This window comes from Triturus cristatus, chromosome 7, assembly GCF_964204655.1.
Source record: "Triturus cristatus chromosome 7, aTriCri1.1, whole genome shotgun sequence".
Lineage (NCBI taxonomy): Eukaryota > Metazoa > Chordata > Amphibia > Caudata > Salamandridae > Triturus > Triturus cristatus.
Window position 1 is genome coordinate 1,042,384,084 of NC_140590.1, and position 26,134 is coordinate 1,042,410,217.

General features: G+C 44.9%; 1 protein-coding gene across 2 annotated transcripts in view; it reads left to right on the forward strand.

Annotated features, from left to right (window-relative positions):
* DPYSL3 (dihydropyrimidinase like 3) overlaps positions 1-26,134 on the forward strand; it is a 303,590-nt gene that overhangs the window by 242,736 nt on the left and 34,720 nt on the right. For both annotated transcript variants that reach the window (XM_085618098.1, XM_085618099.1), the window contains exon 7: positions 2,825-2,893. In XM_085618098.1, the coding sequence (XP_085474224.1) occupies positions 2,825-2,893 (69 nt within the window). The remainder of the gene's footprint in view (positions 1-2,824; positions 2,894-26,134) is intronic.

Here is a 26,134-nt window from a genome sequence, read left to right on the forward strand (position 1 = left end):
GCAAATTCACTGAAAAAACCATAGGTTTCACACAAGTTATAGTTAGCTGTACATTTCACTCGTAAAAAAACAATGAAATTCCACGTTATAGTTAGTGCAGGCAACTATAACTCACGCGACCGCAATCCTCTGCTGATGCTAATACTGTATTTAGACACTTATTTGCCCATGTCTTCTTCCATTAAATTTTAGCTATACATATATTACAAATATTTTTTTTTCATAAAGACACATATGTCATCAGCAGAGGATTGCGGTCGCGTGAGTTATAGTTGCCTGCACTAACTATAACGTGGAATTTCATTGGTTTTTTACGAGTGAAATGTACAGCTAACTATAACTTGTGTGAAACCTATGGTTTTTTCAGTGAATTTGCAAGGTTTTTTAAATGATAATTCCTAACTATAACATGTGTGAAACCTATGGTTTTTTCAGTGAATATATATATATATATATCCATAATATCGAACCTAACCCTCTCCAAAGCGACCTTTATCATTTCAATCATGTCAAACATAATTTATATATTAAGTATTTCCACCTTTAGCATATGTCTTTGACCCGCTATACAACAGTCATATTCGTAAATCTGTGTTAATAAATTACACCTAAACCGCGAGGGTCATATGTGTCATACTAACTATATGATACACCACCTCTTGTGGTGGTGCTAATGTGTGTAACCACAGATCAATAGACACCAACAGAACAATTGCCTTGCAAAACCTGAGAAAATGTAGTGTTTGTAGTCAATACCAACCATGTTTTTAGGCTAGTGGGGCTGCCCAACCTGATCACTAGTTTAGGTCTGGATAACATCTCTCCTCCTGCAATTGACCCATGGCCATTTTCAATCTAGTGAAAGTGACGACTCTTTAACTTTCCAAGCCAGTTTCATGGGCTCCTAAACTGGGGATCTTCAGAATCATGAGCTAGTCTAAAACAACCATTGGAGTGCTTGCGCCTACCTTGCGTAGAGACACTCCTGTTATGAAATGTCTAATCTCTCGACAGCTACTGCCAGTCAGAATAGTCTGCATGAAAATAGCGAGATTGTCAAACAGGCTTCAAATCTTGAGCTGTCCATATGTGCTTGTGCGTAATGTGCCAGTCTGGAAAATTAAGTGCATATTTATGTAGGAGTTGTGTAGCCCTGGCGCCACGCAATAGGGCACAAGAGCGATGCAACTTCTAAGTTTGATTTATCTAGCCATGCAAGGCCACCTTGAATGGCCCTGTGTGGCCTGATAAACCCAAAGTGACCCAGCACAGTGCAAATTGCTGCTTTGCATCACTCTGCCCTGGGAAGGCGTTCCATGGGTGGAGCGCGGGTGTTTCCAAGCATCCACATATGGATTTTGGTGCATTCCCAGGTTTACCAACACTGAGCATAATGCTACGCATCCCCAAGGGAGGTGTAACAAGTTGAAATATCTTTATTTCTCTTTATTAGGTCCTCTTTCTACGTGTGCTGCATTTTGCAGCATACATAGAAATATGAAAATGCCTCAGAGGATTGTTTTTGCGCAGGAAGGTGTCCCTTCCTGCACAAAAACAACCCTGCTTACAATGCAGGTACCCTACCTGCATTGGCACTAGGAATCACATTATGCGCCAGCCCTGGTAAATGACAGGAATGCACTGTATATTGTTAAGTATGGCGCATTCCTACCCTATCTCTATCATAAATATGCCCCTTTATGCTTTACCCTAAGTGCAGTGCAGTTATTCCAGTTAGTTCTGGTGGAAGACAACACTAGACTCTGTAGTGGCGTCCACCAACTAAGGGTGCCTCCAATCACTAAAACAACCAGCACATCCCTCCCCATTGGGTTGAGGACAGTAAAACGTCCCTTCAATGAGCTTCATAACTCTGGCCTGGATCAATACATCATTTTTACTTGACCGTTCATATTTGTTGCCACTTGATCAGTCCTTCTTAAGCACTGGTAATGTGTATGTTTTATTTGCCTCATTAGAAGGCTGTCCTTTGAACCCAACATCCTTTTGTGAATAGGGGACGCTTACATTGGTTTTGAATCTACCCCTTGAACATTATGACATGGCTTGTGATCAGGGCCGGACTGGCCGTAGCAGGTACTGGGCGTTTCCCCAGTGGGCCGGAAGGGTGGGGGCCGGTTTTGGACCGGTGGGGGCCGGTTTTGCAGAATCCCCCCCTCCAGCCCTGCTTGTGATCCAGTTTTTATCCTATCCTCAATATACCTGAAGTATATCTAAACTGTGTTTACTTTTATACTTTGTTCCCCATTTGGCAAAAATAGAACACAGTCCTGGAATGTTAAATATTAATTTTATAGCAAGGCGCGGAGGCACAAACTCAGTCTCCGGCATGTCCTCCGCCCATCCTCAGATGCATGGTGTGCTGATTGAATGAGTAGGGCACAGACAATCTTTCTTGATAAAAATCATCATTGAAACAGTAGGCATGTTTTTGTCTCAGCAGAGTCCAATGGCTGTCTCTTGTGAAGGCTGATGATTCCTATCTTTCCTCATCGAGATAAGTGTTGTAGCTTCGAGTCAGAGGAGAGTAGTATAGAGCGTGCACTACTCGTGGCGCGACCTATGCTTCTTGTGTGACTCTGAGCTTCCTGTTCCCTCTGTCTCTGTGCAGTCGCTTTCCTTTAGCCCTACCCTGATGCAAAAGGCACACAAGGCCGATGAACAGACGCGTTCCCTTGATGTTTGGTTATGTTTATCTGTTGCTTGGCAACCCTTCCTCTCTTTGTGTTGTGCTTCCAGAACTGCTGACAGGCGATTAAATCAGGGGCCTTAAAACATGTTTTTTTTACTCTTTGTTTTCTAGGAACAAGCCCGAATGATAGAGATGGGGATAACCGGGCCTGAGGGACATGTGTTGAGTCGACCAGAGGAGGTAAACTTTCAAAAGAGGCTCACACAAGAGGCCCCTTTGTGTTTCCTTTTTAAATGTAATTGTATATGCCAATTTCAATGATCAACAGGGTTAGAAGTATGCATCTCGAAATGCATATATGAAAATATGTTTCTCTCTACTCAAGGGCTGCAAGGTTCTGAGCAGCAGTGTAGCAAGGATGCCTTGGGCCCTGAAGTACGGAAAATGGCCCCTTACACTACTGCTGGGGTAGAAAGCACAGCTATTATCCGAGTTTAATGGCACGTAGGGACCTTGGCATCGGTGCCACTGCAGCTGCTGCACCAATGGAAGCTTCGCCCCAGGATCTGAGGCCTGGCTGGTGGAACTAGGAGATTTGTTTCTTGCATATGACTTTGTAAAACTGATTAAACTTCACATGAAGAAAATATGAACAGCTTTCCTAACAATATTCTGGAACTCCCGGGAAAAAGATAGCTCCTCTTCACAGATACGAGAAATGGATCGTAGGAATCTTTCAGCTGATGAACAGTCACAGGCGCGCAACACCCATTGGACTCACAGGGCTTCAGCCCCCCCCCCCCCCCGTCGTGTGTGGCGGCCCGGGATGAGGCAGATTCGGCGCACACACAGCCGCACCCGAGCACTTCACAGGTCTTTAAAAGACCATTTGCATGTTAATGAGGCCTCGCTGTTGTTTCACCCCTTCTAAGAGCTCCTGCAGCTCCACTCTGCCTATGGCTTAAAAGATTCAGCCCCCCCCCGGAATTTTTCTTAGCCCCCCCCCCCCCCCCCCCGAAATTTGGCTCTAGTTGCGCCTCTGGACAGTCAGTCCCCTGGCGTCTGAAAGAAGCATGTTGTTTTAAGGAGAAACCTGGATAGTTATGGAGAGGCCGGTGCCTTCGAAGGACCTTGAGCTTAGGCAGGCACATGTCAGACACCTTCACCGTCAGCCCTGCTGCCCTTTCAGCCGGACCCATATGTTTTCCTGCAAATAAATATCCCATTTAGCCCTGATACATACACGCCGTGAGGCAGGAGACCTCATTTTTAAAGCCAACAATGGCTTTCTTTTAGCTGCCTCTCGCCTAAAATTGTCCCTACAATAGAAGTCAATAGAGAAAATATGATCTACCGATTTATTATTCAAAATCTCCCACTTTGGTGTTTTAAAATGTGGGTATTGTATGCTGATAATCTCTTAAAGGTAGAGTTGCCACCTGGCCTTTTTTTGTCAGCATGACCAGTATTATAATATCCCGATCACTCAAAAAATTAAGAAAATCACCTATAGCAGGTGTTTTTCTCCTTATCAGTGCATATTTTAAACAGTAAATATAGGAAGAAAGCACTTTAACATGTTTCATAGGGCTCCCTTTATGATAATTGACCGATAAAGTAAACGAAGCCAGAAAGGCAATTTTAAACATGATCTTAAACTATTTTTATAGAGTTCTATTCAAGAGTCACGTCCAAGCCTTTGCAGAATCTTAAAACGTGAACAAATGGCTGGTATTGTTCTCTGGGAAAAATGGCACTTCCAACCCTTCTTAAATGTAGAGGAGAGGGCCTATCCACGCCCCTCTCACGACAGAGCGCCGAAAAAAAGAGAGAGGTAATTAATGCATAGTGCGCTTTGCTAAAATTAGAGAAGTGGTGCTGAGGCTGGCTGCTCTTAAAAACCCTCTAGTTCCCCAAGTATTTGTGCTGCTTTACATGACATATTTATATTACATAATCTGAAGGGGGAAAAACCTTGCATGTGATTTTGCTGCTAAACCTCTTGATGTTTCTGAGATAGGCACGTGATTTACTTGGCATTTGGAATTTGGCAATACTCCGAAGATAATTTTAATCAGAAGATTGCAGGGGGTGGGGTTGGATGGCGGCAGCTCCTCTGCAACCCTTCCTCCCCCAACGCACAGACCATTCGAGAAGGTTCTGATAGCTGCTGTTTGAGGCCGGCGCTTCCGGTGCGCGCGCATGACATGACCAGGGTCGGTTAGATCACAATAACAAGGAAGTGGGAGAGAGATTCCGAGCGTCAGTAGGAACCTCCGGGCTCGTTTATGACTAGAAGCGGTTTGTTTAATTTAAGCCGACAATATAAGAAACCCGTGCGACTGGTTTTCAGTTCTGTATGGTTGAGGTGCAAATCTAAAGAGAAGAAACAAAAGGAGTGGATATCCCCACCTATTAGAAGTGGGTGTGGGTGAGTAATTACCCGACTCACAACTTTTCGGTGTTGATGAGTCCTTCGGAACATGCTTGCGGCTACTGCATTCTGTCAAATGGGATTTTCTGCTTTAGGCCTTGGGAGACAGTTTTGGCAGGATGACTAAGTGACTTCGGGCTTGATTGAGATTCTAAGCTCAGTCCAAAAATTAATATGTGCTAATTGCAAACCAACTAGTCTGTGAACAGGGTTTAATTTTGCAATGTGACTGCTATGCTAATTAATCGCTTCGCAAAATGTACATTCACAGGGATGAGGCCAGAGAGGGAACACAGAGCTTTATCCTTGCATTTTCATTCCTTCTGTGTGAACATCTTTTTAAGGCAGCCCATGTTCCTTAAGAGAACACAGGGGCATATCTACAAGGCGGCGATAAAAAATTATCGCCGCTTTTACGGCCGTTTTCGGCTATCGTGTGAAACCTTGCCTTAGCGCCTGAATTCCTAACGCCCATCTTTGCATCTCTAATTAGATGCAAAGTGGGCGTTTCTCCCCAGGATAGCTAAGCGACATTTCTCCTATTATCAAGCCTCACGCAAAGCAGCATAGCGACAAGAAAAATAGCGATAACCTCTGTTATCGCTACTTTCCTTACGCCTGCTTTGAAACTAACTTAGCCATGATATCCTATGGAAGGTGGATACCATGGCTAAGTATGTGAGGCCCTATCAGCAAGCTATCGCCAAACTTCGTGGGATTATCGCTGGGTTTCCAGCGATAATCTCACGTTTGGCAGTTAGCGCTAGGATTTTTATCACTTTTGAGATAAGCGTTGCTGATAGCACGCTATCTCAGCGATAAAAATCCAGGCTAGCTGGCGATAATTATCCTAGCGCTAAGTGCGCTTAGCAATAATTATCGCGGTTGTTGCTGATATGCCCCACAGTCTTCTTTTAAGGTCTGGCTACAGATAGCTTAAGCAACTGAATCACCTGTTTTATCAATTCTTCAAAAAGGTATAATCAAATTTTAGAGAGGTAGTGTTCTTTGGGTGTCATTTGTATTTCAATTAGGTTCTAGTGAGAAGGTATCAAATAGACCTTTTATTAGACTGTAGATGGACAGGTAGCTTGTAACTGAGATCCAGTGTGTTTCCTTCGCTGTGTTTACTTTGCTGACACAACATCATAATTTCCGACTTACATGTTATTTTGTTGGTACTTGCTGCTCTTTTGATGCCTTAACATGTCACAAGCATGCAGGGCTATTTACTACTCAACATTGTTGTGTATTCATTTATTTGGCATTGCTGTCAAGATAACATGTTATTGGATTTATGGTATTTTTGTTAACAAATTAAAAGCATTTACACCCAGGTACTTCTTTAAAATTCAATAACATTACTTTCTCTTCATCAAAGTATATACTATACAATGTTTTGCTGTATCTGCCTTTAAAGCCCACCACTTACAACTCAAGCTCTGTTTTCTTTCTCCTTTACATAACACTCTTTTAGATGGTACAGCTTTACTCTGCTAATGGAATCCTTCAAATGTATCTTTCTCCTGGCCTCCATACTATTGTAGCTTGTATTGGTATTTACTTTCTGGGATAGCTGAGGGCACACACAAAGTAGAGCACCTACTACCAAACACATTCCATAACAAATCAAAAATGTGATCTAAGCAATTCCTTGTTTAAAAAAATGTTCACATGGAGGGAATGACATCAAGGGGAGCATGCCACCCTGGCAGCACCCTCCTGAGGGCATGATGACTCACACCTGTACACTTGGCCATTGCCTGCGGCGCTGACATACTAAGCAGAACGCCTCCATGGGATGTCGCTCAATACCCGACACTTGAACCCCCTAATGTCTTTTCTCAATATTGCTACCCTAGGAACCATGTCCTAATATTGACCTGTGATGACTCCATTGACACTGTTATTGTTTGTATGTGTTTTTTTTTGTGAGCCATGATTATTGCCTACATTAATGTATAGAACTATTATGGAAAATGTGACTGCAGCCGAATGTTTAGCAGCCCACAGTGTCAAGAATGTTGCATGCTTCAATATGTTTTGCACTGATATCAATAAGAAAGAGATTTAACCCCTTCAGTGCCACGCCCTTTCCCCGCCCTGTGCCGGCCGTTGCATTAGCGGGCGGGGTTCATGACGAGATAGTCTCGTCATGGGCACAGCGCAACCGCGCTCCATGACGAGACCATCTCGTCATGGGCACTGAAGCGGTTAAAAAAGGGGGGGCATGCCGCTGTCTTCTGAAAGACAGTCTGCTTCCCTCAGAGGCTGCTCTTCATGGGGACAATTTCCCCTGTGCAAAGCAGTTATCCCCCAAGTTAGATTTTGACATCTAATCAATAGTTTGAAACTGCAAAGTCAAACTATTGATATGTTTTAATGTGACTTGCAAATAGGATGGACACATTCCTTTCCCGCCCTCTCCTATTTGTGATTTAGAAAGAGCCAGAAATACTTTAATGACTCAAAAAGTAACGTTTGTATATTGCACCAGTACATTTTGCTGTTGCAAATGTGTGATTTTGCACATTGCCTGCAACTGCAAAATGCTTTGGCACTTTGAGATAATTGTGCTTGTAGCTGCTGCTACGCCCGGCCCCAACAGAGAAGAGTCATCATTAAATTAATTTAGATTAGTTAGTTCCAGCAGAGCTGTTAGTCGGCATTAATAGGACTTCCCTGCCACCATGGCTTCAGTCAGTTAGATGCTTGCCAGTGCTTCACCAGTCACTTTCTCTTATTCAGAAGTGCATGAAATGGAAGAAACATTGCCATTGATTCAGAGAGTGATTCAATTCTATTGGGAAAATGTGTGGCACGTTTCGATAGTCTGTGTTTGTGTTACAGAGGTTACTTTTCTGAATTGCATACCAGAATTTGTTAAGAGGGTACAAATGCTGCTGAGGTTCCCAGTAATGTAGACACTTGCACAGGCATGCTAGGCCCTTTCCTCGGTGACCATATGCTTACAGACATATACATCTCTGGAGTTCATCCTGGAATTTAAATTTCCTTTCACGACAAGAATTGCACTGAGTCTTATTTCCTAGTTTAGGTGGGAATTCTTGAGTTTCTAGTTAGAGCAAGTCTGCACTATTTTTACTAACATTCTGTCTAAGCCAAAGTTCCTAAATATTGGGATTTGCATAGAGCAGAATGTAGCGCTTACCACAAAGAGTTCTCTTTTTTGTGCCATTTGTAACATAGACTTTAAGAGCCACTCCACTTTAAGTCCGCCATTTTGTGAATAGAGGAAATAGAAATTGAAAATGTACTTTAAAATAGTTGGCATTCATGGCAGCACAATCAAAACTTCAAAAGAATAGTATCGCAATCATAAACATGTGTCTAATGCGAACCCAAGTTAACACTTGTTCTATTGACTCAGCTAAGAAATTATGAATTTCTACGTGGAACACAAGATGCTCACTAAAAATGTTTTTTTTTTTAAAATCACCGAAAAGTACAAATAAAGTTCCCCTTGTAATATAGTTGGTTGAACACAGATGAACAATGTTCACACAAAATAAATGTGTCACAAACACCACACAGCGCAAATTAGATACTAAAAATACAACTAACTATAATTATTACTTTCTTGTCTGTTGAATGACGAGGCCATCATTTCAGGACAGCATTACCATTAAGATGGACCTACTTTAGGAAGATTGGTGACTCAACCTTGACACTGCATGAAGTGCTGCTGAGTAGCTACTAACAAAGAAGCTGAGAAGAGGGGTTACATTAATCCACAAAGCATGTTTACATTTAAATGCACAAATATACCTTTTGCTACAATAAGCAGGCTGAGTGGCACAGAATGGGGGCTTGTTTGAAGAATTTGTTTTACCTGATGTACTCCCTTTACTTTTGATAGAGTCTACTGGACTCCTCTAAAATGGCATGCAAATATGGTATAGTTTGTAAGCTTTCAAAGTCAAAAGGGCCTGAAGAAATCATATCACACTTCAAAAGCATGCAAACTGTCCCACCTTTGCATAACATTTCTGGTTAATTAAATAATAGCAAATAAGATCCTTTGTTGTTGGACTGGATTAATAGGGAAGAATGTCAAAGATCTATCAACATTATGACAGCAGTTGTTCATATTGTAAGGTTTCTTCTTTAATAGGATGTCTATTAGATCTTTTTTTCTAACTCTCTGGTACTTTGCATTCCCAGGATAGGAGACTATAGTTAAACCGGGCCAGAGATACTCTAATTATCAGGAATTGTCCTGCAAGTTATTGATTTAACACGCTGGTCCACTTTAGGCACTAAGGAGAAGAACGGTGTAATCACAATCTATAGAGAAACCAGCTAAAAGTTGTGGGAAACTTTGGAAAGGTGGTGTCAATGAACATACCGCGCACTATAGCAGAGGCAATGGAAAGATAAAGTAAGCAAGGCGGAAATCCTTGAACTTACAAGGGTAAACCAGCAATTACCCATGCAAGGTCAGATCTGATGTAGTGTGCAAAACTCCTAATTAATCAGAAACATAGATAATGAAAAATAAAGAGGAGATGCATAACTTATAGCTCATATGGGGGAGGTAAACTGGCTAAAGTTCATAGCAGCATTACTACACAAGGTGCCATGAAAATTTGCATTGTTAAAATAAGACAGAATGATGAGCATAAACGGCAAGTCACTGTAATGAATTAATAACAAATGAAGTTCTATAACAGCAGCTTGTGTGCCTTGTTTGAAAAGTCATTAACAGCACAGGAGCAGTTGACCATGGAATGTACAGAAGTAAAAACAATCAGAACAGCATGGCCTCACATGGCCAGCTTTCCCTTTTGGTAGACAGTGCTTCCTCATTGCAGTTAATGTTTTCTGGTTTGACGATCGGCGTGTCCTATCAGTGAATGACATCCTCAGATTATCTTGTCATCTTCCCTTTCTAACTGATACTTTTGCTATGTTAACAGCCACATTTTCTTATTTGCAAAGCTGTTTCTCCCTGTTGGCTGGTAGCTTGTCCTCATGGCCAGATGATCTTTCTTTGCTAGCAGAACAGTTGTCTCCACTGGCAGGCAGCTTTTACCTCATTGGAAGAACAATTTATTTTATTAGGGGGTAATCACTATGCATTATCCAATATTCTTCCCCTGTTGGCTGGCATGTTTCACTCAAGTCAGTCCATCTTCCTCATATTGACTGACAGTCTTTTGTTTTTGGCAAGTAGGTTTCTAAAACTACAAGTTTGTCGCCCCCCATTAGCAAGTTGAATTCACTCGTTGGCAGGCAGTTTTTCTCTGTTCGTAGACAAGTTTTCTACTGGAAAGCAGATTTTCCTCATTTTCAGTTAGTTTTGCCTTATTGGCTGATTCTTTTGCCTTGTTGACAGGTAGTCTTCCATTTTTCCTGACTAACTGTGAGAATATATAGCTTTGTGATGAAGACAAAGGAACAATTGATTCAGTCGCCTGATTTCCTTTCTCCAGTGCCTTGAGCATTGCAAACAGAATATTTATATTAAAATGTTTTTTGGTTAGTGTGACTATTGACATTAGCTGTGGCTTTATAATGAGGTTTCAACGCACAAAGATGTGATAGTGATATAGGTGGTCCCCAGCTTGGGCGCCACCCTACCTACGCCTTAGTACACTTCAATATGCCAGTTATACTGGATGAGAAAGCCTCACCCACATCTTGCTGCATGCTTCATCATGGGATCCTCATCCCACACTGGTAAGATGAGGCTACCAGGATGGACTGAACCTCAGTATAAGGGTGTTCTTCAAAATATAACAAATGGATAAAGATGGTAGAATAAGGGAATACCATTTATAGTGGGTTTCTCCGGTATAATTTTAAAAAGTACACAAGGATGGATGATACTTAGCCTAAATGACTCATTCACTTGTACTAAGCCAATGTGTTTCTGCCCATACTAGTGCCAAACAAGGGTCAGGGGAACTAGGGCCCCCCTTGATTTGTGCTCATGGGACGTCGTCACAACACTACCAATGTCTTCTTGAAGGAAATCACTTTTGGGCAGCTTCCTTCCCTCTATGCTCCCACTTTCAACCTCTGCTTTTAATGTTGCTGACGCTTTTATTTCTCCTCTTTCATTCTCATAGCATATTTCATCCGTTGATCTCGTCTGTCACTTTGAATTGTTTAACATACAGTTAATTCATCCCTTTCACACTTTACACACTTCCAAAATCTAACTACTCCTCCAATTCGCTCAAATAGATTACTGCTCCTTTCTGTTCACTCCCCTATCGTCCTGTGTTCTTCTTCCAATCCAATCTATCTTCAACTCTGAAGTTCACCTTCACTACAAGCTCCATCTCCTGAATCAATGACACCTTAGCTTACACTTCTATGATGGCTTCCTTTTCCTGGCGGTCTTAAATGTTGTCATCTCAATAGTGCCTTCATCTGAGTTCGTGGCCTTGCTCCTACATTTGACTCTACTCTTGCATAATCTGCATCCTATTAGGCTTTGCCCAGCTTCCCAGCTCCTGCTCACCTCACTTCAGTATAATGGTGCTCTTTCACCCATCCGGCTCCTCAGCTCTGGATTACTTTTCCCTCTTTATACACAGTGCTCCCACTTTTTGCACTTTCTATTCTCTGCATTTGAGTTTCCAGGTATTGTCTCTTCCATCACCATTTACTGTTACCTTAGGTCTGCTCATATTAATTCTAAGGATTCTATACCAATTAAAGTATGTCATCACTATGGTGAACTCTCCATCATACATCAGATCAACTTGGTTGCCTCCATCTGCTTCAACACCCTCAGAATGATCCAGAAAGTCTTCAGATGGATCTTAACTAACACTGAATGTAGAACCGTCATTCAAGCCCTTATCAACAGTCAACTTGACCACAGGAACGCCCTCTACCACTACCCGCCTCCTCAAGCGCCTCCAAACACTCCAGACACTCCAGAATCCCAGACACTCCAGAACACAGGAGCAAGAATCATCCTGGACCTGCCCAGACGAGCCCACATTACACCCCACCTCTGTAGCCACTGTAGGACACAAAGCCCTCTATAACACGGAACCAGGATAGCTGCACAACTGTCTGACCTTCCACCAGCCCACCAGACACCTGCGGTCTGCTGCCCTGGCCCTCGCCACTCTCCCCCGCATCCATTGAACCCAAGACGGAGGACGCTCCTTCTCCCACCTCGCAGCCAAAGCCTGGAACGACCTCCCCGTCCACCTTCGAACATCTACCTCCCTCGTCAACTTCAGGAGTAGAATCGAGACCTGGCTGTTCAAGTAGCTCCACCTCATGCAAGCGCCTGGATACCCTCTGGGTGATTAGCACGCTCTACAAGTTCTGATTGATTGATTGATTGATTGATATGGTGTGAAACACTATGTTAATGCTATAAGATTACAATATATCTTTATCAGTTGTGCTTTATGAGCATTCCTGTTGCACACTAACCATCTATTAGATGAGACTTGGTGCACACCTGTGGCATGCTTCTCCACCACCAACACTCATTACAGGTCATACACCCCACCATCAATCAGAGTACTGTCTGGCCCTCCCTATATATACACCGTCATACATGCATAATTGTTGTGTAAACCACTGATAGCCTTAAAACCAACCAGCATAGACTGACCTATAGGTAAAGGAGCAAGGAGAAAAAACACATTGAAAATGAAACCATAAAATTGCCTATTTCTTAGGTGTCAATAACTTAAGGGATTATCACTTAAGTGTAACAGAAGTATGATTTTAGGAGTAAAGTGTGAGACTTAGCAGGATTGATGGTATCAGAGCAGGCTGAAACTGAGGCAACCATGACAAAAATGAAGCTTCTATGCAATCATTTCATGGGGACGTATTGCGAGTTATTTACAGGATATGAAAGAGAAGCCCTGATAGTTGTGGCAAGCTACAAATAAGTGAAAATTCAAATAAAAGCTGAATTTTTAAAGTACAGTCCCCACCTCGAGAACCCATGAGGATTTTGGAGAAAAAGAGTCACCACATTTAGTTAAAGGACAGCATACTTTAAGAATCCCCAGTGAAAGTCTATTGCCTGCACACATTTTGCTTAGAACATAAGAGTATAGATTCAACCCAGATTCATCCCAGGCACCGGTGGGTGGGCCGTGAGCTAATGGGAAGCAGAGGCAGGAAGCTGTCTCTTCTGATAAACATGTAGATTACAGTAACCTATGATGTGAAGCCAGGGGACGATAACTGCTGGATACGTCAATGTACAGCTTGACCAAAATAAGCAAAGAAGGCACTGGCGTGCCAGAAAACAGTCTTGGATGTGGATCAGATGCTGAAATGTAAGCATCTGTAGTTGGGTTGCGAAGTGTCAAGCTTTTACCCACAAATTTGATGAAATTACAATTGTTGCACCTATCAAACAGTCTTCATCCAGTTAACACATTTTGATGAGTTTCTGAATTTCAATTCCAAGAGAAAATTTATAACAATTTGTTTTTAATTTTGTTGACCATATTTCATGCATAAGCATTTTTGTGCAAGATCATTTCCACTGAATGTGGATTTTTCTCTTGTATGAATGAGTGAATGAATAAAGAAAGGATGTCTTGGTGCTTACAGATGAAACAATGAAAGGGTCATTTTTATTATCAGAATATATGGGTTTTGAATTGTTTATGGAAATAAGTGAGGTACCTGATAGACAGTAAACTGAGGGGAAGTGTATTCCAGTCTTTAGCAGTAACAGCTGAGAACGCCCAATGTTCATACTTGCTCTCAGAAACCTAGGAACCTTCAGGAATGATGGTGAGCAGGCACAGAGGATCCTTGGTGACTCATAACAGGGCTTCATAAGCAAACTCATAAAGGTTGCAGAAGAGGCTTTAAGAGCCTTACTGCCGAGCTAAAGTTTCTTAAAATACAGCAATTTCAGATGTTTGGAAATCATTGAGTGTCTTTGCAGACCAAAAATAAGATGTCCGCTGTCCTTAAGGCTGGTAAGTCCCTCTTACCCTACAAGCATGATTTTCTTCTGAATTGTTATCCATCATTCTGGTTTTCAAGTCAGGAAATCTCACAGTGCCCTATAGATGTAGTCCTTTATGTGGACAACATTCGATCCATTTTCCATGGTATTTGGCTGCCTCAATCTTACCTGCATGGAGAGCTGGTCAATGCCCGCTCAGCAGGAAAAATCTCACTTCTGTGTGTGGTTAAGTAACAGACGACAAGCTTGATATCTTATGTAGAACTGAAACATGGTTCCAGGATGACATGTCAGATAACCTAAAGGATATCATTTCAGTGGATCATCCTATGTTATCTGCTCCTCTCAAGGGATGATGGGCTGGGATGCGGACCGAGTAATTACCAGTGGCTGAGATTGATTCAAGCATTCCATCCATCACTTTGTTGTATATTTTACACTGCCAAGGGAAGCGAGAGTGAGATCCAGCTTGTATACATAGGGATCTGAAATGCGTGTTTGATTATTGTGATTCTACAGTAGAACCTATAGTGGTTAAAGTTCTGGCTCCCTCTGGAATGCCCTACACTTTTCATTTGACCTACAGACTATCTCAGGGAGGTGTAGAGGCTTAAGAGCTATTCACTTCTGCCATGATGGAGTCTTATTTCTAATTTTGAGGCATCCCGAGATTGTTTAAGGGGATTTTAATATGCATTTTTCAAAACTCTGTTCTATCATTGACAAATATGCTGAGCTATTTAATGCTTCTAATCTCACCATGAGTTTTCTATATTCCTCCCATTTTGTCAGGTTCTGTCTTTTTTACGAGTCCCCGTGGCCTGGTCTGATTATATTCTCCTACCTTTTGTCTGAACATTCAGGGCTGGCCTTAGGGCGGTGAGGCTGCACTGGCCTCTGACCGGAAGGGGGGGCACTGGCCGGGGGGGGGGGGGGGCATTGTGTTGTGCGATAACTCAGGTTTAAATGCAGGGGATTCAGAGTTCCTTGTGCTTTCCAGATTCCAGGCAGCAATAAAAATGTCAAGATAACTCTTGAGATTAATGCTCCTGCTAGAGAGAGAGAGATCGGAGTTGTGTCTAATGGCAGTTTTGACTCTCCATAAAGTAGCACAGAGGGCTAATGTGCCTGCTGCAAAGAAGAGATCTGTGTTTTATGTGGATTAGAAAAGCCGGCCTTTACCAGCGTTTTAAAACAAATTAAATGTATGTGAGAGAGGGGATATGGAGAGATGAGGGGCACTTTTGACAGGTGATAGGTAATCCGAGGAGGAGATCATTGGGCGGCAGGTACCAAAAAAGATTGTGGCACCACCAGCGCTAATGCTGGCCCTGTGTACATTACAAAAAAGGCAGCAAGACGGTGAATTCTTGTCACTGCTATCAAGGAGAAGGAACTAGATACCTGTGCCAGCTGGAATGTTAGTTCCACTTCCACCTCAAGATTTTGAGAAGTTTGTCGATGGCCCCCAGTCCTCCTTGGAGTTCACATTTGAGCACTGCATTTGATCAAGTCACTGTGCTACGAGAACAAATAATCAAAATCTCATGTAGCCTCTGTAGGTGGTGTAATAAAGAGTTTCCTAAATTGGGCATAAAGCACCCAGCTACGTAACACAGTTGCCGATGAAATTGTGATTCAGCTGTAAATGGGAGAAAAAAAACACACAAACATTTTGCCTCCCAACTTAGAGAACTGCGAAACCCACAATCAGCGTCAACCCACAATCAGCATCAACTGACTGGGAATCTGATGACAAGAGTAAACTGATTAGACCCTGTTTTGAAGACAAAATGTTAACTATTACGAAGAAAGGGCAACCATAATTGCTTTCTTCAGGCAAGCTCCAGTGTTTGGGAGCCAGTGCTGGCCACAGACATCTTTTTTTTTTTTTTTTAGCCACAGACATCTAATGCAATTTGGCTTTTAACCTATGAGGATTTCCTTCAATTGGTGAGTGAAAGTCAAGTATTCAGGTCCCTTAAATATCTGCTTCCTGTGAGATTTCACTGAGATCTACTCAGGTTGATACCTGACCCTCCTAAATATAACCCTAATGCACCCAGGGGCATAGCTTCAGGGGGTTATTTGGGGTGTGACATCCCCCCAAAAATACATTCTTAACTTGGTAGTTGGGTCTGCAGGCCCAGAGTCGGGTGTGCTACGTCAGTTTTTCTTGTCATCCTAATTTCTCTAAGTGCTTTTAATTTGTTCATTTTTGGATCAGGAACTTATACCTGGCAGTGAGGGACCTTTACAAAAAAAAAATTAATCTGACCGTCCACTCTAAGTAGGGCTAAGGGCAGGATGGCTTACTTCTGATAGCACCTACATCAAAGTATGCTTTACACTGACAGAGTCATACCTGCAAAGTTTTCAGACATAACCATGGTTTGAGTGTTTTTATGTGTGACATTCCAGGCCTTATGTGTGACTTTCCCAGTGAAACGTAGTTGCAATTAAAATGAAGCCAAAAAATCCCTGAAATGATAAATATTAGAAGTACGCTCATCAGTGCAATATGAAGCTCTATGAGTACGTGCCACCTACATTTTGTTCAGATTCACTTGCTTGCACTGAGACAGTGCTGCTCACTGGCAGCAGACAGTCATTGGATTTGAAGTTACTCGCGTCTGCAGAAACCAGCCACCATGGCACTCTGTCCGAAGATTTAACAATGACAGCGGCTTGTTGGTTTGCAGACACTGGGAGCAGAAACATTCTGACAGTCAGACGCTTTCACTGTGCATTGACAATGATTTGCACTGGTGGCATGAAAAATGACTGCTGCTAAGCTCAGAGAAGCACTTAAAATTGGGTGACAAAATGTTCAAGTCCTTGAATGTGAGATTGAAAAGCGATTTCCGCTGTCTGACCTATGATTCCTGGCACTTGGCAGAGCTGTGATACTGTCACATCAGTCTCATGCATCATTCATTATTTGTATCCTCCAGTACTCTTAGCTTCTCATTATACAGCATTTACCACCATTCTACCCTGGTCCCCTCCATTGCCCCTAGATTTCACCCTGCATACGTATTCTTCATCTCAAACCCCTCTATGGATGCATATGTGCCTGTTTCTCGTCCTCCACAAAACACATGTCTCTTCGTTTGCTTGGGTACAACCATACCTTGTTACCCTAAATTCGATATGCTTTTACTCTGGGTTCTTGGTACATTTGTGTTTTTGACACATAAACTGTTGAAGGTGGTGGACTTCACAAACAGTCCCCCCACTATCTACACACTGGATTCGACTTCAAAGTGTGCTCTCTGGCAGTTCTTTGATTAACCGGCTTCTAGACATGGAAAGTTGGAACTAAAATGTGACTATTTTATCCATCTGCCGAGGGAGATAAGAAGCCTGTTTCACCCTAGTGAATATTCTCTTCTTCAAACGCTATCATGCATGTGAAGTGATACACAATCAGTCGTAGCAGTAGTCGAAAAACTTTATTCGATTTTTCTTGAAAATCATAAAAGTATACATTGAGGGGCCGATTCCGATCCTGGAAAAAATTACCCCGTATGAATCGTATCCGGATTTTTTTCCATACGAATCGTACAAGTACCGTACAAACTGGCAAGTACGATTCGTATGGGAAAAAGTCCATACGAATCATATTGGGAAAATTCCCCCACACATCCTCGGGTCGGAAAACGTTTCCGACACGTCCCCGGACGATTTTACGTACAAATGTGAAAACTCAAGTCCGAGCGCGCAAGTACGATCCGTACCGGGCGTCCGATGTTACAACTGCATGGAAAAACCACCGTACGGACCTAACTCCCATAGCAACCATGGAGACATGTGCCTGCATACACGCCGAACCACCCCCAGCCCCCGTATGTACGCGCCGAACACCCCCCCCAGCCCCCGTATGTACGCGCCGAACCCCCCCAGCCACCGTATGTACGCGCCGAACACCCCCCCAGCCCCCGTATGTATGCGCCGGACACCCCCCCAGCCCCCGTATGTACGCGCCGTACCCCCCCCCAGCCCCCGTATGTACGCACCGAACACCCCCCCAGCCCCCGTATGTATGCGCCGAACCCCCAGCCCCCCGTGTAAGTACGGACCGTACCCACACCCGTGTATGTACGGACCGTACCCCCAGCCCCCCTGTGTATGTATGGACCGTACCCCCACCCGTGTATGTACGGAGCGGACCCCCAGCTCCGTACATACACGGGTGGGGGTACGGTCCGTACTTACACGGGTGGGGGTACGGTCCGTACTTACACGGGGGGGCTGGGGGTACGGTACATACATCCACGGGTGGGGGTACGGTCTGTACATACACGGGTGGGGGTACGGTCCATACTTACACGGGTGGGGGTACGGTCCGTACTTACACAGGGGGGCTGGGGGTACGGTCCGTACATACACGGGTGGGGGTACGGTCCGTACATACACGGGGGGCTGGGGGTACGGTCCGTACATACACGGGTGGGGGTACGGTCCGTACTTACACGGGTGGGGGTACGGTCCGTACTTACACGGGGGGGCTGGGGGTACGGTCCGTACATACACGGGTGGGGGTACGGTCCGTACATACACGGGGGGGCTGGGGGTTCGGCGCGTACATACGGGGGCTGGGGGGGTGTTCGGCGCGTACATACGGGGGCTGGGGGGGTACGGCGCGTACCGGGCCCCCTATTCTGCTGGCATCGCGGCGTACTTAGCTTTTCCGGCACTTTTTGGGTGCCGTGAAAAAATTGCCGTCCGGACTGCTGTGGGTACGAATCGTACTTGCTGGTACGTAAAAACAAGCCTACCTCCGTCCGGACATCACGTCCGGATCTCATTCGTATGTATTTTTCAGTCGGTTGGTGTTTTTTCCGACTCGTACGGAAATGGTGTTTCCGTACGAATCGTACTTGCACGTTTGTAGGGTTATTTTCCCGGGTACGGACGGAGAAAACGCTCCGACCGACGGTTCGTACCCGGTTTTTCCAGGATCGGAATCGGCACCTTAATATACATTACAATACATAACATAGAAATCCTTCACACAGCTTGAACTCCATTGCAAATGATAAAAAAACTGATAAAACAGCAGACAGCAAAGCGTTGATAATCAGTCCAAAAAGGTCCCATCAATATAAAGACCAATAAAAGAGAAAATAAACCCACTTGTTTAAAAAGGGGAATTAATACAAGCGATCACTTCCCATTGGAAGCCCCAGATAAAAAGCGAGTCAGATAAAAACAGATGGTAGGTGAATTTAACATCTGCAAAAAAAGATAGTCTGGCCTAACTTGAATAAATTCAAAGGCAGAAGGAGTGGATGAAAAAATGTAAAACGCAGATGGTTAAATCCAGTGCATAACATAATAATATGGAGAGATTCAGGGCAAGAGACACTGTCACAGAGGCAAGGCGGAAGATCTGAGAATTTACATCAGGATTCCTTGAGTAATATAAGCTGGTAAAACATGTTAAACCTAAAATATGTCAAGAGCCTTCGGTGGTGATTAGGCAGCTCCAGTAACAAATAAGGCTCCATTCCAGGCATAGTTTTTAACATAATAAATGTGTCATAGAAGGTTTAATAAGCACCACAGCCTCCCATTTAACAGCGGCTCTTTCATTAAATGCCTGTTTAAGCCATGGGATATCCCTTCTCGCTGTGCCTTCTGGGTTAGTGAACTCAAGTCGACTCAATTAGTTAAAATTGCGCCTAATTTTAGCCAGCCATGGAATGCGCAACATACCTTCGAGAGCCAAACAGTCACAAATGATTAACCTGTTAATAGACAGATCCTCCTTCAGCGAAACTGACAACCAAAACAGGAGAGGGCGCAGAGCAATCAAATCCGCAACATACCCAGATCCTGCTTCCTCATGAAGCATCTCGGAAGGGGTGGACACCATCAGTCAGTCCTGGGTTTTTAGCCAGCAGCACTCTTCGTATTGTGGTTTTTCTGCCAATGCTATGCCTACAAAGATGAAAGAGAAGCTACAAGTCCCAGAACACAGCTTTCGTAGACTGAAAAGCTAGAACTAATCAAAGGTTTCACACATGACATGGAGCCACCTGGTAGCATATATAGGCAAATAAAAGGACTAAATGATCAACATGCCAAACAGCAAACGTGACAAAAACACGCAAATAATGGTTAGTCAAAAATAATTGTTTGGCCCGCTCCTGCCTCTTTGTGTCCAATGAAGCAGTGTGAAATTCACAGCTGTGCCTGTTGTTCTCTGGATCCACCCACAGACTGTGCCAATCAGACACCTCTCTCCAACAGCCCAGGGTTCACTTCCGCCACTGATGCTTTCTCCACTCTGCACAGCAGGGCTGGAGGCACTCGGCTCTCCATATGAGCCAATACTTCAGTCTCTCACAAGTGGAGGCCTAGTACATGAAGCAATTATGCATCCCTGCTCAGTGACTGTGGACCTGACCTCCTGATCAGAAAGAAGCACCCACCCTACAGTCACGCTGCTGGGCATGGCTTAGGGCGCAGCTCAGTGGACTTCTAGAGCTGAAACTAGGGCTGCAAGACACTATCTGGAGTGATGAAGTGATGAGTAAGGTCATGAGGTCTTGAGAGTGGTGATCCCCGAGAGGGATGGGAAGCTCTATGAAGGCATGCATTGCATTGCATGTAAGTCTATTACACTGCCACTCAGGTGAAGGTTGACCTCTGTGTCGACGAATGAGGGAGATTCATGGGGGAAGGGGCTTGCCTTGCATTCACAATGGCGACCCTTTGGACATGCTGCATATATCATTGCGGGTTGTGTTGAATTTCGAGGCATGGACGGAGCATCATTTCAGAATGACACAACTAGAAGCCTTGTGTGGCACTGGGCAGGACTGGTGGTGTCAGGCCAGCCCTGCCACAAAAGGGTTAAAATGTGTCCAAAGTTTCTTCTAGCTGTTGGTAAACTCCAAAACACCCAACTTAACCCCATGTCCACTGTAATAGAGCTCTCAGACTCTGTCTCTGACCCAGAGGCAGGCAGTCCATATCCTGCAGGCACTCTGGGTGCACACTCAGGAGTTGGATGTGCCTGCTCGCTCAGACCTGACTGAACAAGGAAATGTATTGCATTTTAGTTTATCTGGATACAAAAAAGTGGCTGCAGTGCTTTTAAGTTGGTTTCAGCACTCAGCAGGAACTTCTACTTTTTGCCTTTGGTGAATAATGATCTGCTCTCGGCATTCTCCTTCGCTGCTCAGAGGTTGTTGCTGGTAATTTTATTGCCAGCCTAGCTGTATGGGAAAGGAATTATGTCTCTGGGTCACTGTCGGCTGCCAAAGTTTTGCAGGACTTGCTGCGCAGGGGCAACAACACCCTGCCAGCTGTGAGCACCACTTCAGCACAGTAGCTCATTAAACAAGCATTTGCAATAGGTCTCGCATTTGCGAGAGTTTTAGCTATTGGCATTGTAAATGATAATGCCTTCTATTCATTCAAGGAGAGTGGAAGCAGGCAGAGCTGTGGAGATGGACGGCATGAGAGTGGAAGCAGGCAGGGCTGTGGAGATGGACGACATGAGAGTGGAAGCAGGCAGAGCTGTGGAGATGTACGACATGAGAGTGGAAGCAGGCAGAGCTGTGGAGATGGGCGAGATGAGAGTAGAAGCAGGGAGAGCTGTGGAGAGAGGGGCAAGAGGAGAGCGGAAGCAGGCAGAGCTGTTGAGATGGGCGAGAGGAGAGTGTAAGCAGGCAGAGCTGTGGAGAGGGGTGAGAGGAGAGTAGAAGCAGGGAGAACTGTGGAGAGAGGGGCCAGAGGAGAGCAGAAGCAGGCAGAGCTGTGGAGATGGGCGAGAGGAGAGTGGAAGCAGGGAGAGCTGTGTAGAGAAGGGCGAGAGGAGAGCGGAAGCAGGCAGAGCTGTGGAGATGGGCGAGAGGAGAGTGGAAGCAGGCAGAGCTGTGGAGACGGGCGAGAGTGGAAGCAGGGAGAGCTGTGGAGAGAGGGGCGAGAGGAGAGCAGAAGCAGGCAGAGCTGTGGAGATGGGCGAGAGGAGAGTAGAAGCAGGGAGAGCTGTGGAGAGAGGGGCGAGAGGAGAGCGGAAGCAGGCAGAGCTGTGGAGATGGGCGAGAGGAGAGTGGAAGTAGGCAGACCTGTGGAGATGGGCAAGAGGAGAGTAGAAGCAGGGAGAGCTGTGGAGAGAAGGGCGAGAGGAGAGCGGAAGCAGGCAGAGCTGTGGAGATGGGCGAGAGGAGAGTGGAAGCAGGCAGAGCTGTGGAGATGGGCGAGAGTGAAAGCAGGGAGATCTGTGGAGAGAGGGGCGAGAGGAGAGTGGAAGCAGGGAGAGCTGTGGAGATGGGCGAGAGTGGAAGCAGGGAGAGCTGTGGAGATGGGCGAGAGTGGAAGCAGGGAGAGCTGTGGAGAGAGGGGCGAGAGGAGAGTGGAAGCAGGCAGAGCTGTGGAGAGATGGGTGAGAGTAGAGTGGAAGCAGGAAGAGCTGTGAAGAGAGGAACAAAGGACGGGATGCCGAGCAGGAACACCTGTAGAGTGGGACCATAGCTGCGAGGGAGAGCTGAGAAGGCGGAGAAGAGTGGGATGATAAAGGTCAGGGAGAGCAGGAAGAGCTGTGGACAGAGGGACTATCATCAGAACCACTGTATTGTGCAATTCTGTGGTTTTGGTGTTTCCCATATAATTATGGATATGCCGCATTTGCACCAAAATCCATCCTCTACAGCATAATCAGTAGATTTTAATATAAAAATAGTTTTTAGCTCAAGTGGATGGAAAGTTGCTAAAAACGCAGTGACCGGTGTTGCACAGCCGAAGGCCGTTCTTAAAGCCTGACCGCCAGCATTCTATTGCTTAGTTCTGTATTTGGGTGCCATACTGACAATAATGAGGTGAAACATCATGTGTAAAACTGACAAACCAATAAATAAATAAAAATACATAAATAAATAAACAAACAAAGTCTTCTAGGCTGATACCAGGGCTTAGTATTGGTCCTTTGGTCCCATGGGTTGGTTGGAGGACCTGAGATCCAACCACTATTGAAGAAACAAACAAACAGGTGAGTAGGTGGGGGGGGGTGGCTGGCTGACAAAGACGTTAAGTGACAGACAGATGGAGGCGCGCACAAAGAGTGGGCTTCTGAGGGAGGGACAGGCGAGGCAAACAGATGGACAGAAAGGCTGGGTTGAGGCAAGAGTCCGAAATGGAGGAGGGTGACGTCGAAACGTAATTAGATCAGATGACGGCAGACTCGATTAGTCCGATATTATGATTGGCAGCTTCTGTCACGCGTTGGCTTTCACGGAGTAACAAAGGCCGGGTAGGGCGAGGAAGGCGCAGGGGAGACACCCGGGGAGGGAAGCAGGGAAACAAAGGGGGTGCGGACACTTGTCAACCGAAGGGGCTCTGTGCAAAATCTGTCCGCAGAGGCAGTGACAGATTACCTTGCTGATGAGCACGGGCCCTTCTGTCACCTAATACACACAAAACCTGGACTCCATAAAATAGGACGGGAAGGGAGGGACAAAGCCGTCTGGTTGCCACGCACTGGCAGGGCGACCGGAGAGCGGGTGAGGGGAAGAGGTGTGGGTCCCACACAACCAGGGAACGCATACAGATCAGTAACAGGGATATTGGAGGCTAATGCAGATGGACAGCGATGGGGGGACTTTAAGGCGCACAGGAATAGGCACACACATGCGCACCTGTAAAGGTTCAGACCCGGACCAGCCCAGAGACATACACTTACACAGACAAACATACAGGAAGTAAACTCACATAAATACATTCTGCTATGCTGTAGGCAGACATGCAGATGTACAGACAGATCTAGACATACACAAAAACACACCCAGGCAAACAAACGCATGGACACCAGTATATGTCAATGTATGTGCATCATCATCAGAAGAAACAAAAATAATAGTAATAACTTCAAAAGCTGAGGAGGCCGAGGCCACACAAGAATCACTTCTTGCGCATGTAGTGTGTCTGGTACAAGATTACACATTCACTCCAGTAGACTGCTGCATATGAATGAAAGATATTTATCCGCCGTGAGCAAAAGAGATGCTGCAGAGATGACGTGCGAACAAGAGACGCCGTAGAGACGCAATGCACGTGCACTTCTCCTGTACAGGCAGGCACGGCAAACAGGAGACAGGCAGGGTACAAACATGCCTCCCTTCCAATTAAAAGCGCGCATTTTTGACACGCGCCAATCAGAAGCATGGGTGGAGCTTCCACCCCGCTTCCGAAGTAAAACCGACGATAATAGTCTCGCAAGCGCGCAGCGCATGCGTTGTATCGCTAGGCGAGACCTAAAAACATACAGAGCTGCCTGCTACCGTCTGCAATCATCCTCTGCTCTGTGTGATAACCACTGTCTGTGGTGCCTTGCTGTAATTTAAAACAGCGACTGAAGGCAAGCACCATCAGATCCACGTGAGGGCCGCAGACAGTGCCCCATCTGGATAACGAATGAGGTGTTGTTCTCCTTCACCGGACCACGTGTCGCTGACCACGTGATCAGCCCAGAAAGCCTGTTAAGCCGCTTAGCAGTGGGCCGATTGATGTAAGTCCCATCCTGACTTTACTGTAAAGCAAAGCATCATGAACAGGCTAGTGCCCACCCCTCCCAGCAGGCCCGCTGGAATCTGTGTCAGGTCTGCAGCAGTTCTGCACAGCGCACTAGTCACTACGCCAAAGTAAGCCAAAAGTACTCTGGGTGCTTTTGTGACATGTAGTCAGCCTTGTTGAACGCCTCGTATCGGGTGGTCCCTGGATTGCTGTTATGCGTGACTAATGCATTTTAGTGCGGTGATGCGAACACCAGTACTAAGATGTGTTAGTCTACCCCCTGATGTATGGTACGTGGGAGGGCTGAGTAAATTTTACTCTGTAAGTGTTAAATTAGTAGTCTCCCCAACTCAAAGACGGACTGAGGGATATTGAATTTGGTGGCCAGGGTAATCTGTCACCGTTGCAACAGAATACTTGTCCGCCAAATTCTGATTTAGCCTCAGAGGCCCATCTAAAGCAAATCAGTACTGACTTTGCTCCTCATGGGAACAGTCCATCTCAAACCTTGGTCATCTCACGCATTCGCTCTGTGGTCCACTGACTTTTCAGTTGGAAAATTTGAGATTTACACCCCCCCTAATCTCACTGATGCCCCTCAATGCATTCTTGTCAGCAGAAGAGGTGCCTTTTGAATTCGGACTTGCCGCTGTCACCACCCCTGTTGAAGAAAGTCCCTCTAGATCTTAATGTTTTGTCCAATTATTACCCTCTATCTCAGCTGCTTTACCAAGCCAAACTACTGGAGAAACAGTCTTTCGTGAGACTTCGGTTTTTGTTGAGTCTATAATCTAATGCATTCTCTCCAATTTGGTTTTTGCCCGGGAAACAGCACAGATAAATTGGTGATCTCAGCATTACACGATCTGCAGTGGCACCCAGATGCCAGCCTTTTTGCAGCAATGATTTTAGTGGACCTCTCAGTGTCCTTTGATATAATTAATGATTAAATACTATTAGGCTGTTTAAGAGATATCGGTGTCGGAGGCCAAATCTAGATCTAGCTTAAAGAAGCATTTAAAGTCACCGCTGGAGCCTACTGCTCCATAGTTCACACACTATCTTGTAGGTTCCTGTAGGGGTCAATGTTGTCCTCTCTGCCCCTCAGTCATATATGGCCTCCCATGCCCAGCTGATCCAAACATAATCACTGGCATCCCTGCTCACCGTGAAGGAGTACATTATTTTTAAATCACTCAGCCTAGTCCATAAAGCTGATTAGACTTCTAGATGATCTTTCCTGGAAAATAGTTTCATCTTTTTTCAGCTTATATGTCATTTACAATCTAGTAACCTTTCTCTTTTTGTGGTCCTATGTTTTAAACAGTCTTTGTTGAGAGTCCAAGCTTTCTCTATTTCACCTGCCCGGCATTGGAAAAAATTACCTGCACATCTCTGAAAAAAAGCAGAATTTCATCAGGTTTGGGAATACCCTCAAAACTTGGCTCTTCCTGAAAACATCATGACTCATGAAGAGATGTAGGGCATACTCACTTACATTTCAAGTGACGCAGGGCAGCAGGCAAAGTTGCTGTGCTGCGGTGTGAGAAAGGGAGACAACATTGGGGAGAGGAGTTGTCCT